The sequence below is a fragment of the Chelonoidis abingdonii genome, chromosome 10 (genome assembly GCF_003597395.2).
Source record: "Chelonoidis abingdonii isolate Lonesome George chromosome 10, CheloAbing_2.0, whole genome shotgun sequence".
NCBI lineage: Eukaryota > Metazoa > Chordata > Testudines > Testudinidae > Chelonoidis > Chelonoidis abingdonii.
In genome coordinates this window covers 32,885,947-32,900,681 of record NC_133778.1, presented here as the reverse complement: position 1 = coordinate 32,900,681, position 14,735 = coordinate 32,885,947, and the positions used below count along the sequence as shown (strand labels likewise).

Here is a 14,735-nt window from a genome sequence, read left to right as displayed (position 1 = left end):
ACCACACTAAATATCATTAACCTACTTATCTATGAAGTCATCTGCACTCTTTTTAGGCATGTTATCTGCATGACGAAGAAGCCAAATAATTTCATCACGAGCAAATGATAATGCCATAAATACAAAAAGTGCCTGGAAGAGAAAAAATATGAATTAGTTCCTAAAAGAAACACCTTATATATGTTTACCTTTTTACCAAATTTTACCTTTTTTAAAGTAGCATTTTTTCCAAGACATGTTAAAAATTAGCTTATTGTAAAAAGTTTGAAAGAAAATGTCATAGACTACATACCCATCAAAAATAACTACTGCAATTACCTTGGGACCTAACAAGCCTGGCTGATCGGACAGGACGGTAGCTAGTTCTTTCAGTGCAGACCGTAAAAACTTGCGTCTTTCTCTATGCATTGATCCACTGTATTAAAAAAACCAAAGATTGAAATTCATTAATTATCAATATTTACTCTGAGTCACTATAAAAATGGGTTTGGGGAAAGAATTTTATTTTTAAATTGAGCGTCTTGGTCTTAAAATTTACAGTTCATATTTCATCAACTTCAAAGACAACTCAGTAATTGAAAGAACACAGGTCAGAATAAAAATGTCACTTCAATTACTAACACTTTAAATCATTAAGAAGTTTATTACAATCTACTCTTCACAACCCACACTTTTCAATTTGTATTTTACTCAGGTTTCTAGCTAGTTACTTTGAGTTCTCATGCATTAGCATAGCAATGTTCTATTGTGGAGATTTCAAAAAATGCTGGGGGAATGCATAAATTTAAAAAATTGTCCCTTGGAAACTGGAACATTTATTTTTGTTAAATAAACCTAAATTTGGGGTATAAACTACCTGCCATGGTTTTCTTGATGATGTATTATTTATAAAGTCTTATACTCCCACCGAATTTTGTGCTTCACAGAAAAACAGCAGGAAATTATTTTCAGGTATTTGGGTCTTAAAATGAAAAAAAAAAAGTTGAGTTTTTGGAAGTCTAATTCGCCGTTAAAAGCCAAACCTGTAGATGGCTGTTAGGGTAACCAGTGTACGGGTCTTAAGTATGATATGCTCCTACGTATCTGAATGGCCGTGGGGAACATCTAATTTTTGGCTAACCCGAGGTTCAGATAAACAGAGTGGTATTTTGAGGTAGATTTTAGCTACAGACTGGGAGGCAGAAAAGGTCAAAGCACAGCTAAGAGTGGAAGGCTCAAAGAATCACTCGGGGTGCTGCTTTACTCAATTGGCTTCTATTGTTGCCCTTCTGGGCTATGAGCCAATGGCAGCACTCTGTCTCTCCCCCCACACGTACCCCACACCTGCTCTGTGACTATCTGGGTCCTCAGACTGCCTCTGATCATCTGTGGCTGGACATGGACCCACAGAGACTCCCATTCGCTCTGTTCTTAGGAGAGGTGCCCCTGGTTGTAGGGTTTTGTGGAGTATTCCTCAAAGAGAGGAGGAGGGTATAAAATAAGACCTATGTATGACCTCTCCTCACAGTAGCAGGACTGTTTGAAAGACAGAGAACCATCATTGAACTAGGGGGGGAAGTGGTCCTAACTGGAAGGCTTTCCAGTTAGTATGGACTGCTGAAAGTTTTGGGTGAGAGCAATACTTTTGCTTTCAATTATTATTTAGATTAGTGAAGTTTAGGAAATCGCCTGAGCGTTTATCTTTTGTAACCAACTCTAACTTTTATTCCTTTACTACTTATTACTTAAAATCTCTCTCTAGTTAAATCAACTTCTTTTATTATTTTTGTGTTTTGATTTAAGGGTTTGAAGAATCTCTACTCAGGTTAAAAAAGCTGGTGCATAATCATTCCCTTTGATGAAATGATGGACTTTTAATGAGATTCCTCTGTTTGGGAGTGGAGGGGTCCTGAGCAGTGTAAGAAACACATTCCTGGCATGCAAGGCTGGGGCATTTGTGGGCGTTGCCTTGTTCATGAATGGCTGGGAGAACACTGATGTAACTCTGCTAATGGCTGTGTGAGAGCACAGCCTTGAGAGGTTGCTTGTCACTAGCAAAGCAGTGTAAAAGGCACCCGGGGCTACAGGGGACATAGTGGTTCAACAGTCCAGATTGTACCCTGGGGAATGTCACAGCAGTACCAGAGCAAATGCCTTACAGAAGTCTAAGAATATTACCTTATCAACCAAACTTGAAATCTCCTTAAAAAAATCATCAAGTTAGTTTCACAGGATATATTTTCCTCATCTCCAAGCTGACTGACATTTATTATATTACTCTCTTAAATATTTATTAATCAGCTCCTGTATCAGCCACTCAATTATCTTGCCTGGGATCACTGTCAGGCTGATAGGCATAAAATTGAAGAGGTCATCCTGTTTACTCTTTTTAAATATTGACACATTATTGCTTTCTTATAGTCTTCTGAAACATCCCCAGGTCTCCAAGACTTAATGAAAATCAACATTAATGGTCCAGTGTGCTCCTCAGACAGCTTTTTAAAAAAAGAAAAGAAAAAACCAGCCAACCAAAAAAACCTAAAACATTCTTGGATGCAAATTGCCTAGACCAGCTGATGCTACTTTAGCAGCAGCTGTTTAACATTCTCCTAAGAAATTAGTGAAATGGAAAGAGTTATATGATTAGACTACCTCATCTCCCCCACCCCAATATAGAACAGAAATATTTAACATCTGTGTTTTTTGTTTATATTAGTAATAATTTTACCATTTCTATCTAGTAATAGACCAATACTATTGTTAGGATTATTTTTGTTCTTAATATACTTTAAAAACTCCTTTTTGTCCTTAACTCAACTGGCCACAGATTGCTCGTGTCCCTTTGCTTCTCTTATCAATTTTCTACAGTTCTTACCATCTGATTTATATTCATTACTATCAACTTCACCTTTCTTCCATGTGTGCCTGTCTGTCTCTCTCTTTCTCTCTCATTACACACGTTTTATAGCTGTCTTCATTTCTGCTCTAAACCACTTTTTTTTTTTTTTTTTTAACCAATACGGCTTTCCTCCTGAATTCTGGCTTTTTGGACATCTATGAAAGTGTTCTTAAAAATATGCAGTGCAAACAGGCTGAGGTGCACTGGAGAGCTGGGGGCGGAGGGTGAAGGGTGACTGGGATGCCAGAAGGTTATGATGCACTAGCTGAGTGAGAGGCTGGGGAGAACTGGCACAGGTGGGGGGCAGAGGGTTGAGGTGCAGTGGTTAACATGGGGGGTGCAAACAGTAGGATGCACTAGCAGAGCTGTGGAGTGCAGGAAGATGGGGTGCAATGACACAGCTGGGGGGTGCAGGAAGATGGGGTACTCTGGCCAAGCTAGGGGCTGCTGTACATGTCTCCCGACACTCCATCCTCTCTCACCTCCACTATCATCCATCCACATTTATTTCCCTCTCCATATGACCTCAACACCACTCCCCCAACACCTCTCCACTCCCAGGAAGCAATCATGTATAATACTTCCCCCTAAATAGTTTGCTTATATTCCCCCCAAAACAAAACTGCCACCCACGACTCTCAAACTATAGTAACGCGAAGCCAAATCCTTTTGTATTAGATGGGGGCTTGTGATTAATTTATCTTTAGATGTATTAACTAAAGGGTGAGATCACAGCAAACCAAGAGGTCTGTGATTCATCCAGTTATAAGTACCTCTCTTTTTAACAGTACAAGGCACCTGATGCTTTTGGGGGGAGAGGAAGGGGGGGAGATGTAACTATGGAACCCCTCAGTCAAATAACCCCAAATCTGAATCACTAACACTATCATGAGGCACCATGAGGCACATCAAATTTCACAGCAATCTGAGTAGCCATTTGGATTTTAGACCACTTACAAGAGTTGAGTTTAAAACATATATAAAATTGTGGGAATGGAAACCCCCTAGCTATTTTTTGGCATTGGTGTGTGTATGTATTACAAAAAATATACATTTTCTTAAATACGGTTTTCTATTTGGGTCCCCCAAATATAGAATGAGTGTCATGTACTACCCGGGGTAAAACATTACAGATTGAGATTATTTTGACCCACATCACATCTCCAGTGCTAGCCCCAAATAAATAAAATTTAAATGGCTAGTATTTTCCAGGAATTATATCTTCAGGACTCCTGGCTCAAATGGCTCCGAATTTGGATCACAAACTTCACCTTGCACCTCCTGAGGTACACCAAATTTCTCAGAAGTCCAACTAAAACACATCAGTTTTAAAGGACTCAGAAAGGTCCATCTCTGAACATGTCATGACACAACCTTAACTATAGTAGAGCTCCTGTGCCACTGTTAAGTGTCTACAAAGCTACAACTATTCAAAAATTAAAACGTCACGTTCCATGTTTTATTTACAATAGTTTTACTCTTGAAGAAGCTTGATGAAATAGTGAATAGAAATATACCTCTACCCCGATATAATGCCACCCAATAGAACACTAATTCGGATATAACGCAGTAAAGCAGCACTCGGGGGGGTGGGGCTGCACGCTCCAGCGGATCAAGTCAAGTTCAATATAACACGTTTTCACCTATAACAAGGTAAGATTTTTTTGGCTCCCAAGGACAGCATTATATCGAGGTAGAGGTGTATATTTTGATCTGACTTAATATGAAGATGAAAAACTCAATTCTGAATTTCGGAAAACTTCATGCACAAAAATGTCAATTCAAAGACTTTGTTCAAGTAAGGGTTTGGTTTGTTTGTTTTTAAACAGCAGTACACAAGAAGATATTGCTTTCAAGCAGGAAAAAGAAAACAAAGCCAAGAACAATAAGCTTAGTATGACAGGATAGCTCAGTATAAAGTTCCATTTAAATGCACTCATGATATAAAAAAATTCCAGTTAAGATTGTAGTTAGTTTTAAGCTTTTTACAAAAGTAAGCAGTACTCAAGTCTGAAAAAAAACACAGCATGCTGTGGTTCTATATAAAATACTTACGCATGTGATACAGCAGCTTCTTTGCACTCTCTAATGTCATTAATCCGTTTATTGTAGCTGTGAGAAAAATAAGATGAAATGTCAACAAATATTGGTAACAGCCTTAGCAAGAGCTAGGGCCCTATGCTTTCTGTAGTTCCACAGCAAAAGGAATTTACCTTTAGCAAACAGCCCCTGGATAAAGACTACCTTGCTCTGGTTAAATGAGGTGAGCCACTGGACAGGTAACAGGAAATACCCATCCTTGATCAAGATCTCAATTTCCTGTTTTTTTACATATTTTATACTTATATTTTTTACACTTGATTATTTGACAGACCTTTAGAAATCATTAAAATGTATTGTGATGTTTCCTTCCTCATTGCAAAATACTGAATTTCAATATTTTAGTGTTTGATCTTGCAAAGACTGTTGCAGATAGCTGGAGCTTTCAGATAACACAGATTTTTCTTCCTCTACCCCTTCCCCCCAACACCACCACCAGAATCTCTCCCGTTTATTAATATGGATAAGGCATGGTGATCACGACCCTCTGACACCTTTTGAAAACCCACAGAATACAGTTACATTAACTCTTGCTGCTTGACAGATCAGCTGCCAAATCACGTCTGAATTGACATGAAAATAAAGAACGCAATACTCAGAATAGGAATCCTTCAGTTCATGCACTGAAAAGAAGCAGTCTATGATTTACGCTAAGGCTATGGCTACACTACAAAGTTTACAGCAGCACCAATGCTAGTTCAGATGCTCTAAGCCAATAAGAGAGCTCTCCTGTTGACTTACTCCTATAAGCAGCAGTAGCTATATTGGGGGCAGCTTTCCCAAGGTCAGTCTAACATGCACCGCTAAGGGGGGTGGCATATTCACACTTCTGAGTAACACAGCTTATACCGACCTGAGCTGTAGTGTAGCCTAAATGTTGTAAATACTGAAAATCTGCATGCAGAACTTTCATCTAACAGGAAGATGCATAATTTTCTAACCAACTGTTCAAGCAATGGTACATTTAAACAAAATCCCTGGAACACACTTTGCAGTTTTGATCCAGCCCTCTAGAGATATATGTACAAGGACTAAAAGCAATCCACAAACAAGTGCTCAATTTAGGCACTAAAGCACAGTTGGGGAACCAGGGGGGCTTTTTGTTTTGTTTTTTTCATTGCTAATATCTCTGAAAGATGAGTACCTATGGCAAAAAATGTATGGAACAAATCATCAAATATTATCAAAAAATATCAAAGTGTATATATATGTTTTCAAAGAGTGCCTTTTTTATACAAAATAGCTCTACATTTCATTGTATTTTCAATACTACTAACATGATCTTAAAATACATGTAGCATTCTAAGCAATGAGGGATTAGAAAAATACATTCTGAAAAAAAAGGAAAATGTTTCTATTTCAAGATCATCCAAACATGTCCAAATCATGAAAAAACTTACAAGCTCCGACATAAAAATGTGTTAATCTTTTACCATAATGGTGATAATGAAACAGACATGAGAATCTAACCTCCTACTTCCCCTCCAACAGTATTTCCATATTCTAAAACCATTAATCAAAGCTGTAATACAATTCTCATCCTGACACAGCACAGGGCTAGAATAATCATTTCTAACTCCATTATCAGCAATGAAGACAGTTTACTAACATAATACATTCATGAAAATACCATACCCTCTTATGTTCACAAACAAGTCTTCTGCAGCTTTGTGAATATGGAAAACTTCATCTCGAAACAGAGACAGGCAAGAACTGCTTTGAAGAGCGAGTTTCCAAAGGTTCAAAGCTGTAGCATCACTATTCAGGATTCCATGGCACAAAATAAACCCAACTTCAAAAGAAAATTCAAGATGGATGTAAAATATCACAGAGCAGAAATACAAAGACAACATGAGAACCTGAACTACTGAATGGACTACGGTGGCCAACTGCCAAACCAATAGTTTTTAAATATACCGATTTCATGTATAGTTGTATGTGTGACACCATCTACCCAGTTGTCAGCTCAGGACAGGGCTGCAGGCTAATTCACACATATGCTAAAAGAAATCAAAGGAGTGTCAAAAGGTATTGTAGTGTAATCAGACCAATTCACTTGTGTAAATAGCTTTAGTTCAAAAGAAATGTTAATGGTATTGTCTTCACTTATCTATAACCTGTTGATTGCTATCCTATTACACTACTATACCCATGTAACTAATTAACCCTACATCAAAAGTGTGTTAGTGTAAAGATGAAAATGTACTTAATGTGTAAACTTCATGCAAACTAATGAAGGATTGTTGTTTGCTATTACTAACATTTCCATTCATGTATAACCCTGGAACTAAAGTTACTCCTCAGAAAAACCTTGTAAAATGTTAACGAAGGATTTAATGGCTGTAACAGGAAACGCGAATTCCAAGGCAAGGAGCCAGGCAGTGAGTAAAAACACTTGTTAGAGTGTTATCTGAGGAAAGAAAATACAAATACTGATTCAGAAGAATGATTCTTCATCTCTGGACTGCTTGGATTCTAACAGACTAGAATATCTGGATAAGACGACAAAGATTCCCAGAGTTATTCTGGGTAACCCTGAAAGACTTTTGGTAAACCAGCAGATTACTACATCTCTGCTATCATTTTGGATTTACAAACTTTGTCTCACCTGTTAATGAACTTTTCCTGCTTTAAACTATCAATAACTCTCACTTCTTTTCTTAGCTAATAAATCTTAAATTAGTTTACTAGAGAATTGGCTGCCAGCATGGTCTTTGATGTGACATCCAGAGTACCAAACTGATCTGGGGTAAGTGATTGACCCTTTGGGATTGGGAGTAACCTGATGTGGTGTGATTTTTATTTTACGTGACCATTATTCACTAAGTCTGGTTTGTCTGGGTGGCAAGATGGGCAGGGGAGCTTAAGGAGATTTACTGTGGAGTCACAGTAAGACTGATATAGCGCTCAATGAGTTCACATTTGTTGCGGGTTTGGTGAAATCTAATTATAGAATATACCACCAGTTTGGGGTGTTGGCCCTGTTTTCTGACAGACAGTCTGATCTTAGATTGGCACTCTCAGTTGTGAGCCACTCTAGATAGTGTGACAGCATACGCACCTTATTTTCTAGTACAGCAATGAATAACCAAAATGTCATTGGTATGAATTAATTAATGGTACTGCTTAAATTATCACTAATAAGAATAACTCAAACACAAATTATGGTCACAAAATCTGAAACTCAAAAAATTCAAGTGTAATATATTACATAAACTAATTTTTTAAAGACATACAAAAGCATGATATACTGAATAAATGAAAGGATCTACAGGGTCTAGTCAAGCCACATTCTACAGAATACAACTGCTTTAGTACAGCATTCTGAAAAGTTAATAGGCACTTTATAGAAGTAAAACAATTAAAAAGGCACACTCTCTTAAAGCTGTACTTACAAATAATCCATTTTTCCATTGCATCCAGAGAGAGGTATTCACATGGCATCTATTTGAAAGAATAATTTGTAATAAACTAATGATACATAGTAAAAAAAAAATTTCTAATGAATACATTTTACAGAACATAGCTTTTTACATAACAGCAACAATTTAATAAGCTTTTCCTCACTAAGCCTGTCAGGACATATTAGCTTAATATCAAGAACAAAGAAGATTGCTTATGTTTACTAAATTGCTTTTAGCTTAGCTGATGCTTAAGCATCAATAGTCTTACATACTTTAGAGAGACTGAACTCTTTTCAAGTACAAAAAACCTACTCAGTCTAAAATCAGTTTCTAATCCCTGGTGAGTGTGACATACACTGATTTATGTCTCCAGTCTCTTGAGCAAAATGATAAACAATTGTCAAAATTTTATAATCTCAAAAAACCACACACAATTTAGTAAATTAAATTTCCAGTCCACAAGGTAATGTGGAAAATTAAACGAAGCTATGCAGAACCTTTTATAAGAATATCTAACTAATATTTCTAAGTTAAGATTTTCAACAGTCACTAGTAACTTTGGGTGACTATTTTTGAGTGCCCAACTTGACACCTAGAAGGCGGCTGATTACTAAACGTGCACCCAAAAACAGAAGCATCCAAATCTTGAGCCTGATGTCCCGCCAGTTTCCCTATCAACCCCCTAAATACTATAGAATTCTATCTCCTGCCCTCCCCACCCAATACAATCCACAATATTTTCCCTCAGAGGATAATTACCAAGAACCGGAGATAGAGGTATGTGTTAAGACAAAGGATGTCTTACAATTAAATAGGTTATTAATTCCATTCTGCACTGCAGGTATAAATACTCAAGTGTTACCAAAGTGATTATTGGTTCAAAAATGGCCCAGAAAAACTGAATTCTAGACAGCGAATTAAACAGTTAAATCTAGTAATATGTAATCCTATATCAAATATATATACACAATTAAATTATTTCACAGAAAAATTCATTTAATACTACTGTATTACTCAAGGTAAAATGTCATACTGTGTCTGACTGTGCAGGATTAAGCATTGTACTCGGGGCACTGATGAGGCTCAATAGTTGTGCATTCCTCCACTGGTCAGCTGACAGATTTCTGCGGGGATAGACCATCTGGAGTGAAATTAGAGCATCTGAAAGGGACTAGGGAGTAAGAAAAATAATATTTAGTTAGAAGAACTCTGCAAGACAAAACGCTTTAATTTAGCAAATATCCAAGATATGTACTTCATTTGAAGTCTTCTTGTACAGTAATAATATATAGACACAGTTAGAAACTATTTTACCTCATTAGCACAGTATTCTGTTCTAATAGCAATCAGCCAAATAGTTGCTATTTTCAGCAGCTTAAATAGCTAATGACAAACACTGGCATTCAAGCCTTGATGTAACCTAGCATAAAAACTAACTAATCTCTAACAATTTGATACTATATGTCCATTCTTGCAATAATCACAACTGTCTACTAAAATATTTGAGGTTAAATACTACACTAAGCCTTGAATTAAACTAAAGCCAGTTGTTGCTCACATAGAAGAAATAAGATACTCTTTTCTTAATAATGGAAAACTAGAAAACTGTTTTAAAAATACACTACCACCTCGATATAACACGACCCGCTATAACACAAATTCGGATATAACACGGTAAAGCAGTGCTTGGGGGGCGGAAGGGACTGTGCGCTCTGGTGGATCAGAGCAAGTTCAATATAATGTGGTTTCACCTATAACATGGTAAGATATTTTGGCTCCCAAGGACAGCGTTATACCAAGGTAGAGATGTACAAGGAATCAGGGTACATGACATTAAAATAAAATGAAAAAAAGACAAGAGCAGAAGATTTTTATTTTATATATACACCGTATATACTTGATCATAAGTCTGTTCATTTATAAGCCGACCCCACCCCAAGATGGACAACTAAAAATGGAAAATTTTTATGACCCGCTCATAAGCTGACCCTATAATTCAGAGATCAGCAAACTCTGGCTCCCGGGCCATCAAGATAAGCTGCTGGTAGTTCAAGATGGTTTGTTTACCTCGAGCATCTGCAGGCACAGAGGTAAATTTAAGTAAACAAAAGTGTCTTGGCGTGCCAGCTGCTTACCCTGACAGGCCGGGACAGCAACTGGTGGGGAAATTTTTGGGGGGGAAGGGGGGAAGGGGAGCTGGAGGTCCGGGAAGTAAACCGTGACTACCCCCACATGACCCCACCCACCCCTAACCTAGGACTCCCCCACTCTCCCCCATCCCATCCCTTCCCACCTTATCTGCGGAGGGTCACGGGAGGATGTCTCTGGCCTGGCTGGAGCTGCTCCAGCAGGCTGGGCAGAGTGGCCGCAGCCTGCTCCGGTGGGCCAGGCCAGGCGGCATGGCTGCAGCATCTTCCAGCAGGCTGGGCCAGGTGACATAGCCATATCTAGTAATATGCTCAAGCGGGCCACGCGGTCACAGCCTGCTCTGGGGGGGCTGGGTCAAGTGGCATGGCTGCAGCCGGTGAGAGCTGCAGCTGCTTCAGAGGCTGGGGTAAGAGCAGCATGGCCAGCAGGGGAGAGACTCTGGCCTCGCCTCTTCCCTTCTGGCTCTGCTGGCTGTGCTGCCTCTCCTTGCTCCCTCTCTATACCCATTCATAAGCTGATCCCCTTCTCTAGTGCTTCCCTTTTTCTCTTAAAAAATTCCCCTTATGGACGAGTATACATGGTAATCCATGCGTGAACAAAAATAAAATTGGACGCATCAAGTTGTTCATTAGTTCACCTATGCAGCCAGTTACACTGGTCCTGCCAGCCAATTATCCCCCCATAGATTAAGCTTACTTTTTCCATCTCATCTAAAAAAAATTAATTATAAATTCTATGGTCTTACTGTGAAGATGTCTGAAGGCAGCACATTGAGGTACTAAACCTGAATGGGGCCTCTAGGCTACCATATTACAAATGAACAGTAAGTTGTTTTTATCTATTACACAGTCAAAAAGCATAACCAGTTTTGGTTTAGTTTTACTTATGTGAAGCAGAGGGGCCATTTGGCAAAGCTTATAAATTGTCCGTCTCTGTTCCTGTATCTGCTAAAACAATAATTTAATTTCGTAGAGTTTTTTTTTTTCAATACTAGTACATTTGCTTTCACATATATGCTTCTTTCAACCAGCAATGACTATGAACCTGTGAAAAAATATTCAAACATACCTTGCTGTGAGGTACAAATTCCTCCATCATCTTCTTTAAAGGATTCTCATAATCCACAATCATCTGTCCAAGACGTGGATATTCTCTATCACTAAAAAGCGCAATAAATAATTTACCCCACTGCAGACAAAATCATGTAAAAAAATACTATTTTTTAAAAAATACAACGGATTTTTACCTTGCTCCATGCGTCATCTCATGAGCATAATTGTACAATCCAATGATTGCCTTCCTTTCCTCAATTCGAGACAGCAGTATCATTAGTGTTGTGTAGGTTATAATCAAATCTAGGTAGTTCTTTGTTAAATCAAAGTTTACAGTCTAGAGACAAAGTACAAATGGTTACAGGTTTTTTTCCCCATTCTGAAGACCTTCAGTAGCAAAAATATTAATATACATACACATATTGGTGAAAAAGCCTAAATCATACTCAAGAATTATCATCAATTAATTTTTTATGCCAAAACTGAAGGTCTTATTTTTCTTGAACATTTATGCACAAGCTTAATTCAAGCACTTAAATCAGTGGGACAACTCAAAATGCTTGAAGATAAGCATATACATCTTTGCAGCATCCGGGTGTTAGTGAATACCTGTTAAATGCTCTGTAAGGAAAGAAAAAATTTTTTCTCTGAAATTACAAAACAATCAATCAAAGTGTGAATGTGTTTTGTCTATAAGCTTTATTGCATTTTAAAAGATGGCCTGCAAAGGACAAAAACTGGGCTTCTACTACCATTTTGATTCTTAATGACATATAATGATCCCCTGAAGGGGTTCATCTGTGCTTCGTTACATTATATATCCAAATTTGCCAGACCTAAAAGACTAATGATTATCGAACCAGTGAAATGACATTATAAACGTCAAGAATGAAAGCCAAAATTAAGAACAGCCATACTGGGTCAGACCAATGGTCGATCTAGGCCATATCCTGTCTTCTGACAGCAATGAGTGTCAGAAGCTTCAGAGGGAATGAACAGACCATGCAATTTCACCTGATCATCCCCTGTTGTCCTGTCCCAGCTTCTGACAGCTGGTGGCTTAGGGACACCCAGAGTCTGGCTGTGTGTCCCTGACCTAACAGCCATCAATGGACCTATCCTCCATTAACTTCTCTAATTATTTTTTTAACCCAGTTATACTTCGGACATTCACAACATGCCGTGGCAATGAGTTCCACAGGCTGACTGTGCATTGTGTGAAGATGCACTTCCTAATGTTTGTTTTAAACCTGCTGCCTATTAATTTTATCACGTGACTGCTAGTTCTCATGTTATGTGAAGGAGTAAAATAACACTTCCCTAGTCACTTTCTCCAGACCATTCATGATTTTATAGGCCTCTATCATGCCCCCTCCCCCCCAGTTGTCTCTTTTCCAAACTGAACAATCCCATTTTTTTTAATCCTTCCATATCACTAATAATTTTTGCTGGCTTTTTCTGTACCTTTTCCTATTGTAATACATCTTTTTTGAGATGTGGCAACCAGAACAGTGTGCAGTACTCAAGGTGTGACGTACCATGGATTGATATAGTGACATTATGATGTTTTTGTCTTATTATCTACCTTAATGGTTCCTAATATTGTTAGCTTTTTTGACCTCTGCTGCATATTGAGCAGACATTTACAGAAAACTATCCACAATAATGACCAGTTCTCTTTATTGAGTGGTAACAGCTAATTTAGATGCCATCATTTTGTATGTATAGTTGGGATTCTTTTTTCCAATGTGCATTATTTTGCACTGATCAACACTGAATATCATCTCCCTTTTTGTTTCCCAACCATCCAGTTTTGTGAGATCCCTTGGTAACGCTTCATAGTCAACTTTGGATTTAATTATTTTGAGTAATGTTGTATCATTTGGAAATTATGCCATCTCACGATTCACCCTCTTTTCCATATTATTTACAAATATGTTGATCAGTGCAGACTCTTGATGGACCCCGCTATATACTGCTCAGCATTGTGAAAACTGATCATGTATATTCCTACCCTTTGCTTCCCATCTTTTAAAAGTTACTGATCCATGAGGGGACATTCTGGCTTATTCCATGACTGCTTACTTTGCTTAAGAGCCTTTGGTTAGGGACTCTGTCAAAGCTTTCTGAAAGTCCAAGCAGACTATGCTCACTGGATTACCCTTGTTCTCACGCTGGCTGACGGCCTCAAATAATTCTAATTGATTGGTGAGGCAGAAGCCGAAAGGGAAATGGGTTTTCTCTTTTAGCTTTTTCTACACTGGAATTTTAGCCACTAGTGTAGCTGCACTGGTGTACAGTAACTCCTCACTTAAAAGTCATTCCAGTTAACGTTGTTAAGTTGCTAACCAATTAGAGAACATGCTCGTTTAAAGTTGTGCAATGCTCCCTTATAACGTCCTTTGGCAGCCGCCTGCTTCGTTCACTGCTTGCAGGAAGAGCAGCCCGTTGCAGCTAGCTGGTGGGGGCTTGGAACCAGGGTGGACCGGCAGCCCTCTTATCAGCTCTCCACTCCCAGTCAGCAGGCTATCAATTGCCCCATCTTCCACAGGGTGGTAGTGGGGGAGGACACAACAGGACTCAGGAAGCTTCCTGGCAGCAGCTGCCACCTCAACTTACTGATCTACTTAAAAAGGCAATATACTTAGAGTAGCGTCAGCGTACTTAAAGGGGCAATGCGCATCTCTCTCTCACACACAAGATGTGCATGTGTGTGTCTGCCATGCTGTCTCCCCTCCCTCCATTCGTGCTGACTTGTAGAGTGTGAGGCTACATTAACAACGAGTTAACCCTTGAGGGCTCAGCCAATTGCTAGTTCATCTTTTAGCAGTAAGGCATTCCCTGGAAAATATCCCACCCACTTCATGACCTCAAACAAGCTTCACAATCATCATCCCTGTGTACCAGTATTAAATTGTTTAAAAAACTTATAATGTGTGTGTGCAGCTCTAAGCCTTCAGCTGACAATTAACCAAGTATTCCTCCACAGCAGACAATGAACTTGTAGAATCAATGCGACAAGAGATATGCAGCTGTGTATCATTAGTGGCTGACAATACTGTAGCCACTACTCAAAAGTGGTCTTGTTAAAAAGTAAGCTAGTCTTAAATACCTTAGCAGTTAAGTTGGGGGCATAATAAAGATCCATGATTT

General features: G+C 38.6%; 1 protein-coding gene across 4 annotated transcripts in view; it reads right to left on the bottom strand.

The window, feature by feature from the left end:
* The window catches only part of NCKAP1 (NCK associated protein 1), a 114,275-nt gene that overhangs the window by 56,649 nt on the left and 42,891 nt on the right, over positions 1-14,735 (bottom strand). For all 4 annotated transcript variants that reach the window (XM_032783792.2, XM_032783790.2, XM_032783789.2 and 1 more), the window contains 8 exons: positions 11,777-11,919; positions 11,599-11,689; positions 9,416-9,553; positions 8,374-8,422; positions 6,614-6,770; positions 4,934-4,990; positions 319-415; positions 26-132 (listed from right to left, as the gene is read on the bottom strand). In XM_032783792.2, the coding sequence (XP_032639683.1) occupies positions 26-132; positions 319-415; positions 4,934-4,990; positions 6,614-6,770; positions 8,374-8,422; positions 9,416-9,553; positions 11,599-11,689; positions 11,777-11,919 (839 nt within the window). The remainder of the gene's footprint in view (positions 1-25; positions 133-318; positions 416-4,933; positions 4,991-6,613; positions 6,771-8,373; positions 8,423-9,415; positions 9,554-11,598; positions 11,690-11,776; positions 11,920-14,735) is intronic.